Source organism: Falco peregrinus, chromosome 10, assembly GCF_023634155.1.
Source record: "Falco peregrinus isolate bFalPer1 chromosome 10, bFalPer1.pri, whole genome shotgun sequence".
NCBI lineage: Eukaryota > Metazoa > Chordata > Aves > Falconiformes > Falconidae > Falco > Falco peregrinus.
In genome coordinates this window covers 27925197-27949208 of record NC_073730.1, presented here as the reverse complement: position 1 = coordinate 27949208, position 24012 = coordinate 27925197, and the positions used below count along the sequence as shown (strand labels likewise).

Sequence of the window (24012 nt, the reverse complement as noted above, 5' to 3'; positions counted from 1 at the left end):
AAGCTCTCCTGGTGAAAAAATATATATTAGGCTTTTTAAGAACAGCAAGCTATAATAAATAAAATTACTGCAGCATTCGGACCGTAAAGCAGCCCAGCATATTATATCCACAGACAAGAGCAAAAGTGCAGATAAGACAGGCTGGGATTCAGAGAAAGAGATTTCTGTGAGCCCCAGGGCTTCCAGCTCCGTATGTGCCATTTCTTTCACTTCTGACTAGAGATGGAAGCGAAGTAAAAGAAAACAAGAACATTGTGATCCCTCTTTCTTTAGCAAAATCTGGACATTTTGATCTCTTTTTGACACCCCAGGCTGTATTATTTGTGAATTCAAAACACGTATCTTGTTTAAGTGGGAGTTTGCTGTGTTCAGGCTGGGAGACTGAAGGCTTCAGTCAGAGATGGGGGGGGGGAGAGAAAATCGTATAAAAGGTGATGCTGTTGGGACATGGGCTACAACTGTACAGCAAATGCCCTTCATTTTGCAAAGTTTCACTCGAGGGGAGGGAGGCAAAGAAGGAGAAAGCATGAATTAAATAAGTCTGACGAAGAGCATAAGAGCAGGACATGTATTTGAGGCCTGCATAGGTACACCTCATTAGAAATGAAAAGTAGACAGCAAGACAAGCTGAGCAGCTGTTTACTTAAATATAAATGCAAAAGAAAAATATAAATTCATCGGTACTAATATAGGAGCATTGCCTCCCTTTTAATTGAGAGAGAGATTATGGAGAAAATATCTCAGTTTTGGAGAGTGCACTGACAGACAGCTCTTTCGAGCATGGTCATGCACCCGCAGCCCATTTCGGGATGATACATATTGAAAATTAAGTTGACAGATTCTTCTGTTTTGATTTTTGTTGTGGTTCATTAACTCAGTTATGATTAGGCAGTGATAACAAGTATTGTTAGGACACGGATGCATGTTTAATATAGCTGGATGCTATGTCAATTGTGTAAAATATGGCTTAATACAGGACACGGACAGTTAGCTGCTATAAAAAAAAAAATTACATTACTGTATAAATCGATTTCCAGCCCTCGTCCTGAGGATAAACCAGCTAGCTAAATGTTTCCTGCTCTCTTAAAGAAGTTAGTTTGCCTAAGTTTGCAATTTAGATCCTTTTGCTCTCTAAAAGGTGCTGCAAGTGCCCTGCCCTGCCCTGCGATGCCCTATTTAGGTGCTGACAGGACAGAGAGGAGCTCACAGATCTCCAGCTTCAGCGAAAATTGTCAAAAAAGGGTCATTCCTGCTTTTTAAGCAAGAGGTGCTTATTTCTCAGCTCCAACATTCTGACGTTAAGCCAAAAAGCTGTAAATATCTCGAGTACATTCACAAGCTCTGTGCTGTTTAAAACTCTAAGTTCAGAAATTATTATCGTGGTTGGGGGGGGGGGGAAGGGAGAGGAGTTAACAAACGATTTTTCTAATGTGTGAAATTAAGAAACCTATAGCTCCACTTCCCACATTTCATTACTTATACCTAAGTACAAATAACCACACATCTTTTTTTTTTTTCCCTCTCTCCAGATTTATAAATCACTTCTATCACTCTTCGGTGGGCATTCTAGACTTTTCGCGATCATTCTCTGATATTATTAAAAGCAAAATCTTTCCTCAGTTAGCAGATGGACGAGTTCCAACTCCTGCCTGAACAGCCACACACTTAAAAAATTAGGACATAGCACCCTATACGATCAGAAAGGAAAGAGCTGGAACCAGCGCCCTGCCAGCCGATCTAAAGCAGCAAAAATTTAAGCCTTAATTATGAATGAAAAAGCAAGTGATTCAGCTGAAGCCCGAGCTCGCAGGGCTGACTGTTAATGTCCATCGGAGGTGCTCGGTTCTGAGCAGCATGCTTCCCAATGAGAAAGGTCATTCCTCACAAACAGCGTATAAAGGAAAAGTACCATCCACAGCAGAGCCCAGAACCCAGACAAGTCACGCTGCAAAAAGCATAACGCAGGAAGAAAAAGGAGAGGGGAAAAAAAGAGAAACCTGAGCTTCAGAGAACAGCACATTTGTGTTTACAGGACCTGCTATGAAATCCTGCTCACCTAGCTGATTTCTTTTCATCTCAGCCCTCTCGTTCCTTGCCTCCTCCCCACGAAGTTACAAAATATTAGCAAACTCGCAGCCCGTTTGACATTGAGGGTGATCCCCGACTGAAATATTGGTTTTTGACCAGTTTTGTTTCAAGTACGTCATTTTAGGGAGTTGGAGCCACTAAAGTTATAAAATATGGCATCCAACGAGTTTGAAAAACCACTCGTATTTCATCCACCAGCCTGTTTAAAACGTTGTCTTTTTTGGAAACCCGGGTCACGTAGGTACCAGTGATGAAATATTTTTCTCCCTCTCTGGATACCAACCTGCAGCGCAGTCCTCCCAAATCCATTTTGTGCATTGACGTTTACATTCTTTTGCAACAAATTAGTAAGTTGCACTAGGTCCCCCTTGGCAGCCGCGGACCGCCAGCTCGTTCCCAGAAGGCTCGGCCATTCTTTAGGGGTGACTGACGATCGGAAAAAGATGAGATTTTTTTTTTTTTAACCAGGCATGGCATCGGAGACTGACAGAAGGATTGGGATGGTTAATCTTCTGGAGTAGACCTTGTAGTAAATACTCGTAAAAAAACCTCCTTGCCAAGAGCCCGCCCCCTAACTCACACGTGATTATTCAGCAAAACTGCAGCTCCACTTGAAAGAAGATTTCTTTGCTTCCACATATAGAGTAACTCCTATTAAAGACTTTGGCCACTTTCAGGGGAGGAGGGGGGAGGGATTTAATAGCTATGCGAATATATCATATATGTTACGGGTAACATATGTACACGTACACCGGAGACTCACTCAGACCTGAGATCTTTGAAGAAGAAGACAACCCACCCTGCTCACGGTCGGGATCTGAGACTTAGCAGCAACAGCTCCGAGGAAAAGTCTTCCGCAGCAGTGTGCATCCAGCTCCCGCTCGGGGTCCCCCCTTCCATCCCACTCGGCTGCCTCTAGTCCGGGCCGAGCAGGGCCGCGCCCGGGCGGGCCGCCCCCGCGGCGGTCAGGGCACGGCGGGCAGCGGGTGCCCGGCGGCCGGGCGCGCTCCCTCGGCGCTTTCGCTCCCCGCAGGCAGCTTCACTCCCGCAGCCCCGCGCAGCCTCCGCGCAGCGGGCGGGCGCGATCCCGGCCGGCGGCCGCCCCGGCGGCGGCGGCTCCGGAGCATCCAGGAGGGCGGCGGGGTCCGCGGGCGGCGGCGGCGGGTGGGGGGGCAGCCGCGTCCCGCCGCCCGCGCTCAGGGCGTGGAGGAGCCGCGGCGCGGGGCCGTCTCCGCCGCTCGCCGGGGGCCCCGCCGCCGCTGCCCGGGCGACAGCCGCGCCTCTCGCCCCGGCCGCGGAGCGGGAGGGCGGGGGGCTGCGCTGGTGCCCGCTGGTGCCCGCCGCTGCCCCGGCCCGGCGGTGCTCGGCAGCTTCCCGGCGCCCGGTGACAGCCGCCGCTCGCTGCCGCTTTCAACTTCGCGAAATAAAGCTGCACTTGCCGGTCCGCGCCGCTGCCTCCGCCCGCGACTTTGCGCTCCCCCTTTTTTAAGCGCAAAACAATCGCTACTTCTGTTTCCTACGGACACGAAGCCGGTTTCTCTCTTTTTTTTTTCTTTCCCCCTTTTTTTTTTAACCTCATCAGCTTTTTTTGAAAAGAAAAAAAATTTGAGCGCTTTTTGAGTTTGAAACACCCGCCCACATTTTAACGGCAGAGATTTAAGGAGGCGCGGCGGAGTTGCGGCCCGGCCGGGCAGGAAGGCCTGCAGCGGCGCGCACCCGCCCTCGCCCGGCCCCGGCCCCGGCCGCGGCGCCTTGTGCCGTTCCCCGCGCCGCGCACCCGGGCCCGGCGCTCCCCCGCCGCAGCCGAGCAGCCAGGGTGCTCTTAGGGGAAGCGCCGTGAGGCCTAGGGCGGGCGGGGGTTGGTTGGGGGGATGGAAAAGAAAAGGAGGTTTTAGCACCGGGAGCCGCCGCGCCCCTGCCGGGGCACCGGGGGTCGGGGCAGCCGGGGGGGGGCTGGGGGCGGCCTCCCGCCGCGGCGCTGCCCCCAAGCCCCGGGCGGGTCTCCACCTGCCCGCGGGGGGGGGGGGGGGGGGGCGGCCCCGGCCCCCCCGCCCTGGCTCGGCACCCCGCGGGGCAGCGGCGGCGGGCTCGGGGTCCACCCCGGCCTCCTGTCCCTAAGGACAAGGTCAGGGATGAAGGGGTCAATGTCAAGTGTTCGTAACGGCGGCCGGCGGCCGCCCAGGGCTGCGCTCCGCGCCTTGCGCTCTTCTGCTGCCCTTGATTGATCTGAAAGTGCCATTTTGAGGGAGAAGCGCACCCCGGCACCGAGGGAGACGCGAGGGCTTCGCTTTCCCTTCAGAGGGCGAAGTGCCGGCGGCCGGGCACGGCGATGTCCTGGCCCTGCTGCCTCCCGGCACGGCGCCTGGCCGCTGCTGCAAGGGCCGGCTCGCTCTCGGTCTCAGGGACCCCCGGGAGGACCGAGCCCTGCCAGAGGTAAGATGCAACGTCATGGCTCCCCGGTAACCACACGGAGCCCGTCGGTCGCGGGGGGGATCTGCCCGTCTGCTTTCTGCGTGGAGGCGACGGGGAGGTGAATTAGAACGTAAACACGCGTGAGGCACCTCGGAGAGGTGCGTTCCTGAGGGAACGCTGTCCGGCAAGCAAACAGCAGCTCCTCCAGCGCTGCCCTGCGGGGGAACCCTGCCGCCGGCAGCCGGGCAGGGGCAGGGACGGCCGGGGCCTGACTGGGAGCCGCCGCCGCAGGCAGCACCAGTTCCGCAGGGATGGAGCTGCAGCCCAGCTGAAGGCAGGGGGTGTGACCGCTGCCTCTGGCTCTCCTTCCAGCTTCGGTAGCTTCTTGCTTCCCAAGTACATTTTTCTGTACCGATTCTCCCACCCACACTTGGTCGCGAAGATACAAAGGTGACAAGTAGTGAGTGAGCTGCCTACACGTGGAGAAGGGGAAGCAATTTTGCTCAAATTATTAACTGACCCCCGCTCCCGCTAAGGGGGGGCAAAAAGCGCATATTTTTAAGGGCCTCATTATGATAATTCTCGGCCAGAAGTAACAGTGCCCAGTTTTGTAAACAAAAATACGAATTATGATTTCCCTCAAAGTTAACTCCAGAAATACACGTATATAAATAGCATCCGTATATTCAAATAGAGTTGCTTTTCTGCATAAGGAATTTCTATGCAAAAACTCGAATATTCAGTCAGACGGCTTGTAAATGGCTTATTTTGTGACTAATCGGTATCTAAAATCCACAGGCTTCGGTGGCATCACCTGTTGCTAACTTACTGCAGAATTAGACCTGCAGGTCTTACCACAGTCTCCATTTATTGTTTGTTTGTTTGTTTGTTTGTTTTTAACAGTTCAGAATAAAGCCCCCCATCTTATGCCCACTTGACAAAAATAATTAAGTAAAGCATAGCTGGGGGGTGCTGCAGGCTTCCTGCAAGTAAAGCTGCCTGGCCAGAAAATGCTGTCAAACCTCCTTCACCGTGCAGGTCTGTCAAAAAACCTTTGCAAGACAGCAGATCGTTAATCCGGATCACATCTTCTCGAGAACCGTAAAGATCCTTTTCCTAAAAACTGAAAAAACTGCCCCAGTCAGCTCCAGAATCAGCAGAAAAAACACCTTCCGGAGGCAAATACTATTGCCGGGCATTGCAAGGAGTAAACAGTAAGCGAGCGTCGTCCCCCCTGGGTTCTCTAATTTGTCTGATGTTGGTTGGAGGACAAAAGCTACCTCGGGCGTCTTGGAGAGAGGTCGTGAGGAGGAGAATAGAAACTTTCGCTGTGACTTGAACGTGAACTTCCTGCGGTGTGGGGCACGTGCAGCTTTTCACCTTTTCTTCACGTTCTGGATCAAATCCTTCCTGTTTTGATCTAATAGAGATATCATTATTTAGAATATGACTGTAGTAGATGTGAACGCCGTGTAACTAATCTTGACAACATACCTATTAGCTTCAATTCGTGCCAGGAATTAATTGGCTTTAATCCAATTGTTTAAACTCGCTTTTCAGCCTTTATTATAGTTACTCTCTAGTAATGTGTGGGGTGGATTTGTTTGTAATTTAGCACAGGCTGGTCCCTGGCATTGCACCATACCTCGTACCTAGTACAGAACTGTCTGCAACATCAAACTGGGAAAAAAAAACCAAACCAAAAACCCAGGGGGCAGATGTGAGGGCAATTACTTTATCATCCCTCCAGTCGGTGGTGGGGAGCTCGAATTGTTAAACTAACATCAGTGGACAATAAAAACCTCTTGGCAAATGCTGCCAACATAAACTAGACCAAGAACATGATAAAATATAAAATCCAACTTCTCTGACACCCTGGCTTTGCGTCGTAAGTGGCATTTCAGCGTGGCCTCCACCCACCTGGAGATCCAAATGACTTGCCACCACCAGATGTGCACCCCAGGTGCCCTGCTGGCCTGCACTCCCCAGCAGCATCCGCAAACACGCTTTAAACAACTCCCAGGAGTGTTTTTCTTGGGAACACAAACTCTCCCTGAAGGTACAGTTTAGCTTTTCATGTGCCCCTACCCCCACACAGTGTCCGTTCACGGTTTCTCCCAAACGACAGACCCTGCTGTGGTGAGCAGTCACGCTGGGCTCCCCCCTGGTGCCAGCCCGCTGCTGTGGCAGGCAACTCGCAGGGGCTGAGAAACTCAGCTATAACCGTCACGGATGGCAGAAAAAAAATAAAGAATGGTGTTTTCTAAATACGACAAAATAACTTGATTCAAAGATATCTTCATGTAACTTTATTAGCTAACAGGAAAGGGTGCATGTGATCTTAGCTTCGACACCCGTACAAAGAGCAGAACGACACTTGCTGGACTAATTAGCAAATTAGTGTCCAAATGCGTGTTAAATGTCAGTGCTAAGGGGGTAGGTGAACAGCATCCGGTTGTAGGAAGCAGACTTAAAATGCGTTAATTACAGTTAGATTTGCATTACTTAAAAAAACGCAAACCAACAACCCAACAAACAAATTATCTCTGGTATATAATGCAATTGCATCTTACAGTGCTGGAGTGCTAAGCTCGAGTGAGGGCCGCAGCGCAGATCACGGTCTGTTGGCTCAGAAACCTGTGAAAAATGCATTTCCTTCTGAGAGAAGTGCGAAGACGGGGAAAATTACCGCTTTACCGTGCCTTCCCCCTCCGGTGCGTGCCCCGCGCTCCGAGGCCCGGGTCTCTCAGGGAGCACAAAGCGACGGGTTGTCAGGACGGAGGCAAATCGCGCTGGGGACAGCGGGCCGGCGCCACCGCCACCCTGGCCGCCCCTCCGCTGGGGGCCGCAGGTGGGTGCCCCGCTCCGTACGGGCAGGCAGAGCCGCCCTCCGGGCCGGCGGCTGCAGCGGCCCTTGTCCCACCCCCCGCCCGCCCCCCAGATGGCGGCCCCGGCCCCGGCTCGTTGCAGCCAGGGCCTCGCCGCCCCGTTAGGGCCGCAGCCGGCGGCGGAGCCCGGCCGGGCCCGGGGATCCGCCGCCGGGGTGGCGTGGGTGGCGGTGTCAGTGCCAGCCCGCCAGCCCCCTCAGCCCCCGGGGCAGCGCTGCCCCCAGCCGAGCCGAGAGCCGACGGCCGCAGCTGCGCCGCCCGCTCGGAGGGGCCGCTCCGCCGCTCTGGGGCCGGGCAGGCTGAGGCAGCCCGTCCCCTCAGGAAAGGCCCAGGCGCTGGGCCGGGCCGCCCGTGGCCTGCCGCCGGCACCTCCCGCCGGGCAGCAGCGCAGCCCCTCGGGCGCCCCCTCCGCTCCTGCTCCTTCTCCTTCCCCTCCCGCCGGGCCGGGGCGCAGCGGCCGCGGTCAGCGCGAGCTGCCGGGAAGGCGCAGCCCCACCCCCCTCCCCCGGCTTCGCGAGCGGCTTGACAGGAGGGTGGTCACGTGCCGGCCGCAAAGCGCCTCTTTGCGACCTCAATGACAGGCAAAATGTGCGACAGGCGCTGTGGAGGCAGGGAGGGAGCGGCGTTGCCTCCTCCTCCTCCCCGGGCCAGCAGCTGAGGCAGCGCTGCCCGCTCCCGGCCCGGCCCGCTCCCGGCCCGCCGCCCGCTTCCCGCCCGCTTCCCGCCGCCGCGGGGCTGCCGGAGGGGGCAGCCCGGGGGCGCCGCGGGAGCCTGAGGGGAGCCGGCGGCTCCATGAGCTCCTAGTCCCACCCTGCCCCGTCCTCGCCGGCAGCAGCTCCAGGTGCGCGGGTCAGAGCGGAGCCGGGGGACGCAGCTGGCTGCAATGGCGTCCAACATGGACCGGGAGATGATACTGGCAGATTTCCAGGTAAATCTCGAGCCGCCGCCGCCGCGCAGCCGTGGCCTCTCGCTGCTTTTCTCTTCCTCCTCGTTGCTGTGCTGCTCGTTCTTTGTGGGAAGCTCCGGGGTGGTGGGCGTGAAGCCCACCCTCCCCAGCCTCTGCGCCTTCTTTCTTCCTTTCTATTTTTATTGTGGTGATAAATAGGTAGCTTGTGCCCGCTTCTTTCAAGATACACGAACAAAACGTCTTCTTTAACTTAGAGAGTTTTGGGTTTTAATTAAAAAAAAAAAAGTGCTTTTTGCATCCACTTTGTTCCAACCCTCTACAACCAGGCAGGCCATGGAACAGCTGTGAGCCAGCTCACTTGGAAGAGGCAGATGCCAGGGAGGATACAAAACTCATCGCTCCTCATGTTTTGTCACAGTGTTTGTAGTGAATCACTTGCTTGGTACTACAGATTAACGCTGAACAGAGGTGTTTCCATTACAACAACACTAACTTCATGGTTGCCTCAGCCTATGACTGTTGTGATGACAGTAAAACTCATCCCACCCCATCCCAAATGACAACATGTTTGTGCAGGAAAGGAGGATATGCCCCTTAAAAAGTTGTCTGTAGCCTTCCTTCTTCCCTACAAAAGGGTTACAATTTAAATTAAAATTCTTTAAATCTTATTCCCAGCATAAAGCCTTTGTCTAAATAAAAGCCATGTGTTCAGGAGCCTGGTTAATCTGTTCAGTGTCTTGTTTCTTAATATTGCTTGGTTTAATATCGTTTTTCTAAGAACAAGGTAACCAGACAAGTGGAAGACGCCTGCCTTTGAAATAGTGGGGAGAGCCAAAAGCAGCTTGGAAGGATAATCCAATTACATTTGAATATATCTTTTTAATATTTGTATTTCAATAAATTTTTTTTTTTTTAAGCTTTGTCCATTTGCAGTGGTTTTTCTCACAGGGCTAGGCTCTTGGATATTCTCGGATTGAGTTGTAAAACTGCTGTCTGTATGTGCAACTTCTTAAAAGACTGTTTCTCAGCTGTTAGCAGTGAAACTATTTAATTTAGTTTTAAAGAAGTGATCTCTTAATTCACTCCCTGTGTTTAACAAGAATGTTTATTTGGAATTACAAGTAGGGTGACTGTAGTGTACATTATGTAATTCCTCTTTCGCAAAAGGTACCTGATATCTCGCTGACGTAAGATGCGGAGTTCCCAGCTGATAACAGGGAAGTGTTTTCCCTTCTTTACCTGTGTTTCTTACATCTGTATTTACTCTAAATTTTAACAAATGTTTCTATAACGCTCCTTCATTTTGTTGTGCTTGGAGATACTTGTGTGTCTATAAGGAAAGACATCTCAATTTTAAGGCTGGGACTTCATAAAGGAATTCTTCAAGTAACAGTACACTGTCTAAAAGGAAACTGAGGACCCCAATTCTGCACTCATACTAGTGGAGCTTATACTCTTATGGAATCCCACATTATTAGCTGGAACAGGTTTTACATTCAGGAATCCCAGACCATGGTTAAGTTAGTAGCTGGTGAATATAAGAAATTTTTTTTTTTTTAAATAGTCTTCAATCTATATCTACTTTCTAAGTTTTTAGTTGTCAGTGTTGCAGTTCAGCAGTATTATTGTGCTTACACATTTATTAAACTGGTTTTAAAACCTAAGAGCAACTGCAGTGTTTGTGTACCATGAAGACAAGTAAGTATTATTGCAAATTTAGAGATGGGTGGTGGTGGTAGAATCACAGAAACCTGTTGTAGCTCAAGGATGGCATAATGTGTCTGAACCTAGGACCCAGGAAATATTTTATCATATAACTGCTTATTTAAACCTTTTCCTCTTGTATTTCAGCAGACAACTTTGTTTCTCTGTTTCATCATTTTTTTAAAATAATATCAAGTTTCTACCTGATTTAAAAACACTGAACTGTTGTCTTGCTGTTAAAACTTCAGATTAGTAAAGGACAGTGTCATTCATTATTAGGTCTCATATCTTTAGACTGTTACAAAATGGTAAAGGATTTTGGTATTTTAAATACTCGATGGAATTTACAACTCAATCAGTAAGGATTTGAAATGGAAAATAAAACATTATGTGCAAAGTAACTCTGCATGGTTTTCCCTTCTATATTTTCTGTACCTTTTAATTAATAAATACGTTTCTCAGTGTTCTGCTACCATCTTCTGTATTTGTGTGAGGTATTTTTGTTTAAGAATGTTGTGCACACTGGAAATTTTAGAAGAAATTCTTTGTAGTTTTGTCCAGCTAATCTCTGCTGAATTAAACTGAGGGGGGAACTTCATTGCCATTTCACCCTTGCCTTTCCCAAATTATGTTTAAGAGGGATAGAGTAGTGGTCTGTGAACTTTTGAAATGGTTTTCCCTCCCTGTAAAAGTTTTTTCAGTGAAGTCACAGTTATACTGATTTTTGATGCTTTTGTGAAGCTTTCATGGACTGACGACGTATCTTTCAAAGCCATTAGAGATTCTGCTATTGGTTTCAGCTGGAGCAGGATCTCATATTGCATTTGGTTTTTTCTTTTAGCTCTGATTTGTTGTAACAGGTTACTGCAACTTACATGTTCTGAGGTACTAAGAGAAATACTTGAAAAAAATATTTTGTATATATGCATGTACAAATGTTGAGTAACTTTTATAAAATATCTTAACTATAAAGTAAAACACAGTAAATAATCTACCAGAATTTTTTTTCTTAGTGTCTCAAAACAATTTAAGCCTGTTCTGTGTGGTGGTTATAATTATTTTCTTTCCTCTTCTTTTTTAATGAGGTTACTGTAGCTACCCAGGGAAGTACAAAGCACGTATTCATGCATGTGGGCTGTGTAAGCAACCTGTCTAACTTTTCCTTCTTAGGCCCTCACTTAGGAAAGATTATGCAGAAGCTTAGCTTTATACATGAGTAGTCTGATTGTTTTCAGTTGAAGTAGCTAAAGTAGTAGAGTTAAGCGCACAAGTTTTAGCTGTTTTACTAATTGCAATTCAGGATTTCTCCACAACGTGTCATTGGAATGTAGGAAAAAACTTCCTAGGGGAAAAAATCAACAGCTTGTTTGTAGCATAAATTCTTTAAAAAAGGTAACTGCATGTGAATTGGTAGAAGAGTGATGCTGCAACATACCTCACATACTGAGGGAAATAGAGGCATCTAATTTCTACCAGTTTTTTGTTAACATCTCTGTTCTTCTTTGATTTGTTGTATTTAACTGCAGAATGTTCTTCCATTGCCAGTGGGATACCCAGGTACTGACGTGATACAAATATATTAATGTTCTATGTGGTTTGGGGTCTGCTTCTCATTACAAAGAAAAGAGATACTTGTTTGTTTATTTCTTTTTAAATTGCAAACTTTCTGTGCACTGAACTTAAATTGACATAGTTAAACAGTTCTGGAATGTCAAGCAGTCTGAGTATTGGCAGGAGTGTCAGATGTCAACATTTTTGTATGCTGGCACCTTTGCTTTTGTTTTTACAGCTTCACCTAGGATGCAGACTAAAACTAGCAAGAATATCTTTTTGTCTTTATAAGTTATGTCCACCTTTAGGACTACTTTATTCATGCTATGTGGTTGTCTTCACGATAATTGTAGGGGGGCCCTAAGGGTTGGAGGATTGTGGGAGTTGCCAGGTGTCCGTGTATTACAGGAATATCTGGCATGTGGGGCTTCAGAAGGAAATTTTTCATAGAATTCACATTTTTTGTTGACCAAATAAATAGATTTGGTCTGGATGAGAAGACTTCGGAGTGGAAAGGGGAAACCTCAAAAACCTTTGCTTTCATCGAAACAACAGATAACTAAGTTTCTTCAAAGTTATGCGAGTTTTTTCTCATTTTGCAATGTTTATTTTTTTTTTACCTGGGTAATAAACTACTTTGTTATGATTCATACAGATGTATATAAATTTATTTTCCCAAACTTTGCCATTGCATCAGCCTTTTTCATAAAAACAGAGGTTTGTGGGAGGAGCAAGGGGGAATTGGGAAGGAAGAACCTCATTGCCATCAGTTACAGAAAGGTGAGAAAGCATGCTCGATAATAATGTTTTAAGTTATAAAATTGACCATGACATTGATACATCAGCTTATTATTTTAATTTTTGTAAGATTTAACCGTAATTCAAACTACTAGTTTCCTTCTGGAATGGCTAAAATTGAAGAAACTGGAGAATCTTTTTCACCTGGAAGTTAACACAGTGCTGTTTAAAAATATATCTTGTCAGTTATTTAAGATATTTTTTTTTTGGACTGATGAAAAACATGTCTGCTTCAGCCCTGTACAAGATTATCTCTGTCATGCATACTGTTTTCACTGTCTAACAGTCTCTGTGCAGAGTTTGTGTCTGTTATTTAATTGGGTGGTGCTAAGGGAGCTTTGCTTTCTTCTGTGTGTGTTGGCATGCTGGCTTAAGTTTTCTGTCACTTTTAAGTTATTCATACATATTAAGTATGAAGATTTGATGGGTGAAAAAGGTAGTCAGATTTGGGAATGATTTTGTGTCAGTACCCTTGATTCTTGCCCTGGACTATGACATATGCTGTGGGCTGGAAAGAGTGTTTCAACCTTTTTCTGGTAAGGGTAAAGCATCCATTAGGGTGTTTTGAACAAATAGCAAAGCTGATGTCCTTCTGAAAGAAGAGGTACTGTTTTGCCATTAAGACATTGGAGCAGAAAGAACTGTTCTTGATTTCTTTACGGTCTTTCTGTGAAGTGTTTGGCAATTCCCTTGGAACAAAACCTTTAACCAGAGATTGGTGTTGAAGAGACTCTCAATCAAAGTTTAAATCTTTGGAAAGTCCTCAGACTTAAGTTTAAAGTTCTTGAAGGCCTACATTTTCATTAGAAAGTCTCCCTAAATATCTGGTTTTGCATGTGTCCAGATCTGTCTGAGCTTAAAACCTCAGGCTTGCTCATACCAAGCCATTCTTTTGTCTGGCCTCTCTGTAGAATATAATGCAGCAGGTGCACCTAGAGTACACCAGATGAACTAAGCTTTGCATCCTCTCCATAGTAGTTGGAAGGAAATCCAGAACTCTATAGGTTAGAAATCGGGGTTTGGGATACATAGGTTTTAGGTAAAAGTAGACTCTGCTAGGTTTCTGATAGTCATGTGCCAAGGTGCTCATCACTGCTTCACCTGACCTCTTTTTGTGGGTGTAGGTTACTAATCCTTAGCTAAATACTGAAGAATTAACAGGGCTGTTTTTCAGTCTTAAAAAAACCAAAAAACAACCCCCCCCCCCCCCCCCCCCCAAAAAAAAACAACAAAACCAACAAACCCCACACCCCAGAAAACTTCAGGACACTAGATGTTGAAGCTCACACCCATGAGGAGGCCTCTTAATTGACATTTTGATTAGAATGCTTTTTAATCCTTGTTGCTTTTTATCACGTTATAATTTTGTGCATTGCAAAGTCAGTAACAGCATTGGAACTGGCAGTTAGACCTCTTGGTTTGCAACACAGTTGGTTTTGTTTGCTGTAAATGGCCTTAGGGCAAAGACACATGATAATAGCCTACTGGGTGCTTAGTGTGTTTTAGTTTGGTTATTTTGATTATTGTTGTCTGCTACCAAGATCATTGCTTCTATTAATTTGTTCTGTGTGTATTTCTGAAGAACCAACAATTTGATTTCGTTAGATACTTTTAGACTCAGCTGTAATCCCAAAGGTCATGTTCGTCGGAACAAAGCTAGCTTGATTTACTAGTCATCTTTCTGGCCTTTAAACTGAAGGTGAAGTGGATTCCAGGGTCAAAAATAAAAAATTGGTGTAAGAGTAAATGTCCATTTAGAAACACAATAACTTGGATATTTCCACTGATAGCTGTTCGTGGAAAAGCCAGGTAATTTCTCCCTATATAAGGAGAGATAGTTAATTAGAAATACTATCTGGCAATTATAGAGAAGAAAGGGGATACTATGATTGTGTGCATTACAGCCCTGCTGTAAGAACCTAAATAATTTACCACTGGAGCACCAGTTCATCTTTAGAAAGAGGTTTATGCTGTTCTTTTCATTCAATTACCTTGAAAAGACTCTTCACATCATAGTAATCATGTCACCATTTCCATCAGCCCATTCATATAGGTATTTGGGTTAGTAGGTCACTGAAACAGATTGTGAGGTGGTAGCTCTAGGATCCTTTTTCAAATGCCATGACAACTAATACTAATTATAACATTGAAATTATTAATTATATGTACTCCCAGAGGCTAGGAATGTGCTTTCATTGAAAGGTAGTATGGAAGTTATTTGGCACATTGGAAATAAAATTTGACTAATATTTCTTGGTAAGCAAGAATCATTTACAGTAAACACACTTCCTGAGTTCATATTTTTGTGTGGTAGGAGGTGTGGGAGAAGACAGTATGAGGATTTGAGTCATGTGCTACATGTCTTAAGGGGTCCTGAGAATCTCCCACCTTGGTAATACGGCATTGGTGCTGGAAAGTCTGAAAGAGTAGAATTTCTCTCTCTAGTTGGGCAGTTCTTACGGTTCGGTCCCCCTTGCAGGCCTAGTTTTCATGTGTTTCCTTACTAGAAGCAAGAATTACTAGTTTATTAAAGGAGCTACATGGCGTGTCATTGATAGGATTTCATGTTTTTCTAGTCAGTGGATGAGTCTGTGCATATGTGGAGCAGCCATTTGATGAATCCTTTCTTTTAACTACTGTAAGAACTAGAATAAAAAGCCTGGGGAAGTACCTAACATTTTATTTGTCCTTCATCATTTGGATGAAAGGAAATGACATGCTTACTGGCTGGATTGATACCTACTAATTAAACCCATTTTTTAGAGTTGACTAGATAATGTGCAATTGTAAAACCAAACTGCTCAAAGAGGAAACCAAAGCCCTAATGTATTCATTACATGTTGTTTCATCTATCAAAGTAGTCATCTACTGGTCCTCTATGTCTAACTGGTTGAGCAGGTCTTTGTTCTGCAGCAGTAGTTATGCTTTCAAAAGATAATTCATTAAAGCTGAAGTTCTTAAGAGATGTTTTGAAACTAGAACAGAGTACATTAGCCCTTGAGTTACTTTATATAGGTTTCATATTTTGTCTATTGCAGGAAACAATTTGTAAAGACAAGAACTCTGGAACTGAGTCACCTCTTTTTTTTTTTTTTTTTTCTTTTTCTTTAAAGGTCAGGTTGTTTGTGTGAGCAAATATCAAAAGTGCCATATCAGCTCAGATCGAAGACCAGCTGGCCTAATGTCTTGTCTGCAGCAGTGGCTGTTCCTTAGGAAAGAGCCTAAAGAAATAGAATTTGAATGGACTTGCCTCATCCTGGTTTCTGGAAGTCAGCATTTTATGAGTTTGACGGGGTTTGTTCTAAGACTTTGGGAATAAACTGTGTCAGCTTGAGTTAATCTTGTGTTCTTCAGCTGAGTTCTTCAGAGACATCTGAGTAGTTTCGTGATATGTGAGTTTGCTCTATAGAAGCTGTGTTCACTTTTCCTCAGTATGTCATATGTATATACCTTTAAAATTTTGGGGACTGTCATCAGGTCCTGGTGGTTTGTTCTGTGTGTCTACTGATGCTTTAGGGTGAGAGGGTTCTTTGTAAAGAGCAGTTTTGTTAGAGCGTGGTCCCTAAGTTCCTTGTTAGTGAGTATGAGTGTGCAAAATTCATGTAGCTTTTCTGGTGTGCCCTTACCTTCTTTGGATGCTTCTTCAATATCTTCTTCTTTTGGTCCCACTGACTCGCTGACAGGCTTCCTTGTTCTGATGCTTTTAAAAGTTTGTGTAATTTTTATGTCTTTAGACAAATGTTTGGGGTTTTTTTGCAGTCCTTGTTGGCCTCTGTTATGGTATGACCTGTGCTTTGCTGGGATTTGAGGGTTCTTCTGTTCTCCTATTCTGGATAACATTTCCAGGTTTTGAAGAATTTGTCCATTTCTTGTGGTCTTGTTCTTTATCAAAAATATGAGTGTTTGTGGAATATTGAGTAAAATAAGTTTTGTATGGATTAGTACTCTTCCTTTGTGTGCTTAGAAAGGCCACACTTAGAAAGTGGCTTTTATGTATTCTGTAGTTGTTTTTAAGGTTCTACAGCTTTTGAGGCAATGAGGAGAAAGGAGATGACTACAAATATCCAGTAAGCAAAAGTGTTTGTCTGACTCCTGCAGTTGGTTCTTTTCTGTTTTCCATCGCTTTTTGTTCTTCCATGATAATGTGTAAGATACTGTAAGAGCAAAATGACTGTGATTCAGGAAATCTTGGGGGTTTTACCTGGACTGAGACGCTTTTATTAATGGATTGAACAAGCACAGAAACTTTGGGATAATCCTTACTAAATCTTTTTGTTTTTTTGGGGTAAAGGCTGTCTTCAGCCTTCTGGAAAGACAGGTGGTTTAGTAGTCGGGTATTGAGTTTTGGTTTGGTTTTTAATTCAGTTTGAGCATTGCTCTTTTTATGTAGTGCATGTGGCTTAAATGCTAGAGTGTTAGCGTGGGGCTTGGGCAGCTAGAGTTCATGTCTTGGCTCAGCACATGGGCTTCCTAGGGATGTGCTTTCGCGGAAGCCTGGAAGCAGAGTTTGCTTCACACTCTTGAGAGTGTCTGCTGGAAACCATTTGAAAGTGGTTAGCGTGGTGCCAAGTTAGCTGGTTCTGCTAAGAAGTGGTTAGAGCTTCATGCTACTGGTTTAGACTTTGTACCCTGCTTGCTTTGTTCAGAAGGTTTGCAGTCATCTCAGAGCATGGGCAAAGTTCAGTCTTGCCTGCTTTGTAACTAATAGGTAGAAATGTCTTCTGTGACCTTCAGAAGCATAATTTTTTCCTTTTTTACTCCCCATTCCTCCTGTAGAAAGGGACTAATGCTTCCTTTGGGGTTTTGCTTAAGGTGATGCTTAAATAGTAGAATGATGAAGCTCGTAAATAGTTGTGGGTGGGAGTTGAAATGCATCGGGCAAAACTTTAGCCTGGCATATCTGCCTAAAGCTTTCTCAATTTCTGATACTGGTAAGTGTATTAGCTTGTTTTTGTGAAGCGAACAGGTGGTGAATCAGCTCAGTTTTTACCAGATGGTTCTTCTGAGTTATGTAAAAACAGAGAAACATTCTTATCTCTTCATTTGGATGCTTGCAGTAGGTGACCTTTCAGTTTGTGTCTCAGTCGCTATGCCTGGATGTTTTTCTTTTTCAAATCTTTGTCTGAAACAGAAAGAAGTAAAAGTGAATTTAATAACCATGGATGACTCATAATAAGAACAGTGTCATTACATCAGTAGGGTTGTTGCAAGGTTAGAATGATAGGGGATGCTACAGAGGGGCATGTAGGTAGGTGGTGTTGCAGTCTATGGAGGTGGTCCTGAGACAGGTGGGACTCTGGGATGAGAAGAGTCCAGGTACTGAAAAAATTTGAATTGTGAGTGGCTGAATGTGCTGCATCCCTTGATAGCCTGGAGGAGAGTTACACATGGATCCTGGATCTGATATTATGGTACTAAAGCCTTTACTTGCTTGGCTGAACATACTGGTTTAACTTTACCTCTTTTTGGGGAACAAGTGTTATACTTTGTTTCAGTTGCTTTGAAGTAATTACCATTGCAACAACATATGTGTGAATTTTCAAGAAAATCTTCTCACTTACTAATATGTTGTAGGTGCATTAGTGTCCTGAAGCTTTCTGGGTTTGAGTAGACTTCTGGCAGGTACAACCTGGAGCTGCCCTTGGCTATTTTATAGACTTTCAATTACTGTCTTTGATTACAGAGCCATTCTTCTCATAAGGCATGGGAAAAGGAAGCAAGTATTATGTTTCACTCTACAAACAGAAAACTTAGGGTTGGGCTGTTTAAAAATCTGTTTTCCAGAAACCTGCTTTTTATTAGGAATACATAGAAAGGGAATTGCAGATTCTTCTAGTAGAAGTAGTAGCTGTATAATGGGCTGCACTAGTGTGCCGGGAGACTGGAGGAGGCCATCCTTCCCCTTGTACTGGTGAGACCACTACTACCAGGAGTACTGTATCCAGTATCAGTCTCTCCATTGAGGAAGTGGAGCAAGTCCAGTAGACAGCTGCCTAGGAGGGGAGGAGGCTGGAGTGTGTTTCGTGCGAGGTGAGGTTAAGGGAGCTGGGTTTGTGCTGGAAGAGAAGGCTAAGGGGAGATCTAGCTGCTGTCTCAACTATACAGTGGGTGATAGCAGACAATCTAGAATCAAATTTCTCGTGCAGTTGCACAGTCCAAGTCCACTACTGAGAGGTAATGGATAGAAGTTACAGCAAGGGTAATTATAATTAAACATAGGGGAAAAAAAATTCCAAGTGAAGGTGGTGAAGCACTGGAACAAGCTGCCCAGAGAGGCTGTAGACTTGTCTTTGGAGATATGCAAAACCTGACAGGAATCTGAAGTGTGTCGGTGAACTGATCTGTGGTTGTAATTGAAGAGGTGAATGAAAGAGCAAACTAAATTTTGGTTATATTGCAGGGGAAGTATGCAAGGAGATAAGTAATACCCTTTGCTATATCTTATATGCTATTAAGAACAGCTCTGAGTGCTTTTTTGTTTTTTAAGCTGCTGACCTGAAGAATTCAGCTGTCCTTCTGAGCAGGTTAGTGACTTGTACTTGAGTTTTCTGTGCTCGTGGTCTCTTATCTTTTGAAGAGTAAGTTACCAAAGGGATAATGAATTGATTTTAATAATATTTGTTTTTTGCCAAATAGTGTTTTTGATTTTTCTTTAAAACCTCATATGTCTGTATGGATTAGAGCTAGCTCTAGTTGCATTGCTGTATCTAGCAATAAAAAATTATTGGGCTTTTTTAAAAGGGGATGGAGATGTATTAATGCAGGCTTCCTGGAATTTTGTAGGAGATCTGAAAGGGTGAAAGCTTTTCTTTCTAGGTGATCTCACCTGTTGAATCTTTTGGTGCTTTAATGTAGTAGTTTCTCTGGGCATTGTAGTTCTGTTATAAATAGTAGGAAGATGGACTGAGCTACGGTTGCAATAAAATGCTGATGACAGAAAGCTCTTTCCTCCTCTTTCGTCCAGCACAGGAGAGTCTGTATCAGCTGTTTCCGTGTCCGAGGACTAGGCATCAGACTGAATCACAGTAGCTTAGTCTTAATCTGAGATAGATGGATGTGATACTACTGAGAGGGAAGAAGTCTGTGGTTGACAAGTGGTGTGCCTCTACCCTGGAGATCAGTTGTCTGAGTCTGTTGCTGTTCTGGGTACTTGGAGCTGTGGCTCCGCTTTTATCCTCTTGATTATGTGGACTGAGCGTGGTACCTGTATTTGCATCCGCTCTGAATTACTGCAGGAGGCTGCAGCTGACTTAACCGCAGAGTGCATATGGAGGTTAGTTAGGCACAGTGAGATATTTTTTTTTCCTAGCTGACTTTTACAAGAGAGAGTGGTGCATGGTGTAATTCACAGCCATCTGTCTGCCTGATTTTAGTGGGCCTGAACCTGTTGTGCAAAAATGTTTTAGGTTAAAGCCTAGTTTGTGTTAGCTTAGAGATGGTCCTTTTTTGGAGAAAATGTAGCTACTGTTGGTACTCAAAAGAAGTACAGAATTGTTCAACAAAAGTCTTGAGAGGCAGACTTCTAAGTCCTCCATATCCAACTACTGGCTTTTAGGCTGAATGTGGTCTTCAGGATACATTTGACTGCTGCATTTTGCCTTGGTGAGAAGGGGAATAGCGCCACAGGTGAGAAACTCTGCCTTGCTGCCAAATACCATTTGCTCCCAGCTTCTGTGCAGCAACTGCCACCCACTCTCTGTTGGGGCAACAGTAGCCTGACTCTGTATTTGAGTCAGCAACAGCTGTTTGTTGCTTTCCCAGCTTTTGCAGAAGTAACAGCCCGGCTCTCTGTGTTAGGAGCGGCAGTTGTCTCTTCCAGCTTTGCTGTGTAACAACTGCCTGGATCTCTGCTCTACAGCAGGTGCTGGAGGAGCATTTTCAACAGCAGCTGCTGCCAGATGGGGAAGACAGCTGCTTTCCTGTGATGTGGAGGTAGGCTAAAGCCTGTGCCGTTGAGGTGGTGGGTCACAGAGGGTCTCAAAACCCAGATCCAGCTGTTACGGCTGCTGGGGTCAGGCCACCCTGCAAGGGATTTAGAAGAGCTAGTCTGTCATCCTGCATTACAGCTTTCTGGAAGCACCTCCTAGCTTTGTCTTGAACGCCTTGAAGGCTGTCTGCCCTCTGACTTTTCTCCTACTGAATTATTTCCTCAGAGGCTACTTTGCTGCTTTTATGTAATGGTGATTAAGGTTACTGTGCCAGTTAAATAGGACCCCTAATGGCTAGCTGTGAATCTTTCCAAGGGTAAGCTTTCTATCACTAAGGTGATGGTTAATCTATGAAGCTGCCTGAAAAAAAAAATTGAAGAGCTCTGAAATTTTATTATATGTAGATCTAAATCTGCTTGGTGAAAACACCTATCTGGCCTGGAAGAGTAGGATGCTAAGAAAGTTTTGGTTTTTTATTTTAACAGTCAATAACTTTATCTTCTGAATCTGATTTTATGCATTCATAGTGTTCTCATCTTCACGTTCATTTCCCTTGTGTGGTCTGAAAAAAACCACGGAGGAGACTGCACAGTCTTTGGTGCTGGAGCTGCTGTGGAAGGTGAAAATGCTATCCTAGATTTAAAGGAAATGCAGAGAGGAGGAGCAACTTGTTCTACCTTTTCTTCCCCTTTGTCCTTAAAAAAGAATAAATCTCTGGTTTCTTTTTGATGTGTAAAGGTTTACAAATGAGTGAGCCTTGAAGGTTTTACCTTTGCTGTGCTGGTGTCTTTCTTTCAGTTCGATGATTTAGAGGATGTGCTGGTTGTTGATTGAATCAAGAGTTATTAGTATTCTGGTAGAAACTTTCTTCTGAAAAATTTAATGCCTTTTACTAAGTAGGTCTCATGAAAATAAAACTGAATAAAATCTGTGAGTAAAAAATTTCTCAACTCGTATCACTTGTTTAGTAGCAAAGATGTGGGTTTGCATCTTTGGAGCTCATCTACTTGCTGTATTTTTGAAGGTTTTTTTTCCTTCTGTTTCTGTACAAATTTAAAATTATTTTTATTCCCCTATTCAAATATTTTTTGTTTCTTTCTTGCTTGGGTAGAATGAACGGCATAAAAATGAGCAAAAAAATCTTAATATATTGTAAGTAGGTAAACCCTGTGACTTCTTGTCTGCCTTCCTAGATATGTAAGGCATGTAGCCGTGTGAGCCCAGGGAACACCTGGGCACCGTAACAGTTAAATTGTTGCAAATTTCGTGAAAGTACAGCCAGGTAACCTGGAAAGAAGTCCATCAAAAGAAGCTCTTATACATATTTCAGCCATAGGAAAAGCTTAAATCAGCTCTTGCAGTTAGGAACGAGAGACAAACCCATGAGGAACCAGATTTTGTTAATGTTAATGTGTTGCTCACAGAACCTCCCAGTTTCCTATGTGTGTTTCCCTAAAGGAAACGAAGGCAGAAGCAGGAGAGGTTGTTCTGGGACTAAGATGCTGCTACAGAGTCCTTGGCATTACGTCACGCTTGCCAGTGAGGGACTACCCATCTCATGTGGTTAATGTCTTTAGTTTTCCCTAAATAAACCCAAGCAAACCAAATTGTTTTCTTGAATTTATCTTGCATGACATGGTGCAGTTAAAAGGAAGCAAGCTTTAATTTTTAGTGTGGGGTGGTTTTTTTTGTTGGTTTTTTTTTTTTACTGATGGATTATGACTTGAGGCAGGGATTTGTATGTGGTAGTGTGTAATGTCTGAATGTTGAAATATTTTGCTGCAACTGTGACATTAACAGTGTGTTGAGGAGATCTTGAAATGTTCGTTTTGTGGTTGCATTGATAAGTAGCACTCATTTATTCATTGTTGTCATTCAGAAATGTTTGTTTTATTGACAACCAGCGAAAATAGTTCATCTGGAAAGTGAAATAGTTTTAGAACTCCTCAAAAACAAATGTTAAAAGTGATTGTAAAAATGGTCTGAGGGTTTTCAGCAAAACTGCTTTACTTGGATGTTAAGAATTCTACTGGTTTTGATTTTTAGTGTTTATACCTGTCCATTCCTGTTCCCAATGACTCTGCATTGCTAAGAGAGCAAGAGCAAGGTTCTATTTTAGATTGTAAATCAACAGCAAGATGATTTAGGAAGGATGCAAACATACAAGTGAATTAGTCACTTAATTACTCTGCCTCTGCTGTGATGAGGTAACTCCTTTCACTGTGCGCTCTGGCAGAAGGGTAAGCTAATTTTGTTTAGTTTATCTTAAAAGTATGCCAAAGTGAGCTGAATTGGTTGGCAGTTAGTGTGGGCTAAGAGTGTGCATGTGAACAGTTGCAAGTCAGCTGAGCTGCAGGGGTAACACTAAGAGGGAGAAGCTAAAACCAGTATATGAGCCCTGAATTCTAGGTACCCTCTCCACAACTTCATCTGCACAACCCAGCGTTGAAAACAACACATTGTTGGTCAGGTTCTTATAGCAGTTAGAACACAGCTTAGTTCTTAGAAAGGTCACGTGGAGTTTGCAGGGCTGATAAATGAGAAATAGTAACTCTTTATTTCTGTAATGACAGGAATTTTAAGTGTATTTCACTTAACTGTACACAGAACCTCAGACTGTCGCTTCTGCAACATTTTTCTCGAAGCAAGACTACTTTGCAGAAGAGCTGTCAACATCAGTTTCAGTGGCAGGTTTAGTATGAACCCTGTTGTGATTTCAGAAGTGACGAGCTCAAGCCTGCATTCCTCAAGCTTACTTGGCATAAATGTGTGTAACCTTTGCATTTGCTAGGGAATGTGTTAAAGTGTTGTCTCATTTTTAATTTCAGAAGTAACTGCAAGAAGTAACATAAGAGAAGGCAAAATGATGCTTCTGAAGAGCAAAACTCTTTTTTTTTTTTTTTTTTTTTAAGATACTCTTTTTTTTTTTTTTGTTTTTTTTAAATTCAGATTAACAAAACATGCTATGAGCAGTGGAGGAAACTTTGGTTCCAGAGAGAATCAATCTGGCCATGAGAGCATTGTGGATCAATAGAAATTGCTGCCTCCCCTCTGCAGGCAAAAAAAATTCTCTAAAATGTCATCTTGTGCTCCTTGCAGTCCTCCAGACTGGTCCATTTTGTGTTGACATACTGCATGTAATGCTTCATAAGCATGGAATTCTTCAGCTTTGAATTTGGGAAGAGAGAATTTGCCTTGAATTTCTCTGTGATTTCTTTCTTTTTATTTCTTCATTGTTGTAAATGGGAGAAAAAACAGAGCATGAAAAATAGGACCTGATGGCTTTTATGTCTTGAGAGGAAAAGGTGTCTGTTTTTGTGTCTAGCCCCCTTTTTCTCTTATACAGTTCTGGTTTTCCTTTATATCTTTGGAATCAGGAAAACTGATCTGTTTGCTGCTGCTATCTAACCCTGTATTATTACTGTTAAAAGGTTGGATGTTTTTAATGTAGTTTTTATAAAGTTTACATAAACTTCTTATATAACTGTGCCATAGAGCAGAAGGAACATGATCATGTTTTAGATCTTGTAGAAGTCTGAACTCCTCTTGTGTGCTTGAATACAGAGCATAGCTTTGATAAGGATGAAAGATAAATATCAGAAAGAAACTTAACTCTTTCAATTTTTCCCCTCTGGTGAAATATATGTGATATCCTTCAATAGCAAATATGTGGCAGAATGAATAGTACTGCTCTTCCTGCTGAAGTTGAATAGTTGAAAAGGTATGGTATCAAAAC

The 24012-nt window shown here is 44.3% G+C and overlaps 2 protein-coding genes across 2 annotated transcripts in view; one reads left to right on the top strand and one right to left on the bottom strand.

Moving 5' to 3' along the window:
• The window catches only part of CDKN2C (cyclin dependent kinase inhibitor 2C), a 5578-nt gene extending 3077 nt beyond the window's left edge, over window positions 1-2501 (bottom strand). The window contains 2 exon segments of the mRNA XM_055814786.1: window positions 2368-2470; window positions 2472-2501. Of these exon segments, the coding sequence (XP_055670761.1) occupies window positions 2368-2470; window positions 2472-2501 (133 nt within the window).
• A 5496-nt stretch (window positions 2502-7997) lies between these two features.
• FAF1 (Fas associated factor 1) overlaps window positions 7998-24012 on the top strand; it is a 171236-nt gene continuing 155221 nt past the window's right edge. The window contains exon 1 of the mRNA XM_005231694.4: window positions 7998-8316. Within this exon, the coding sequence (XP_005231751.2) occupies window positions 8272-8316 (45 nt within the window). The 5' untranslated portion in view covers window positions 7998-8271. The remainder of the gene's footprint in view (window positions 8317-24012) is intronic.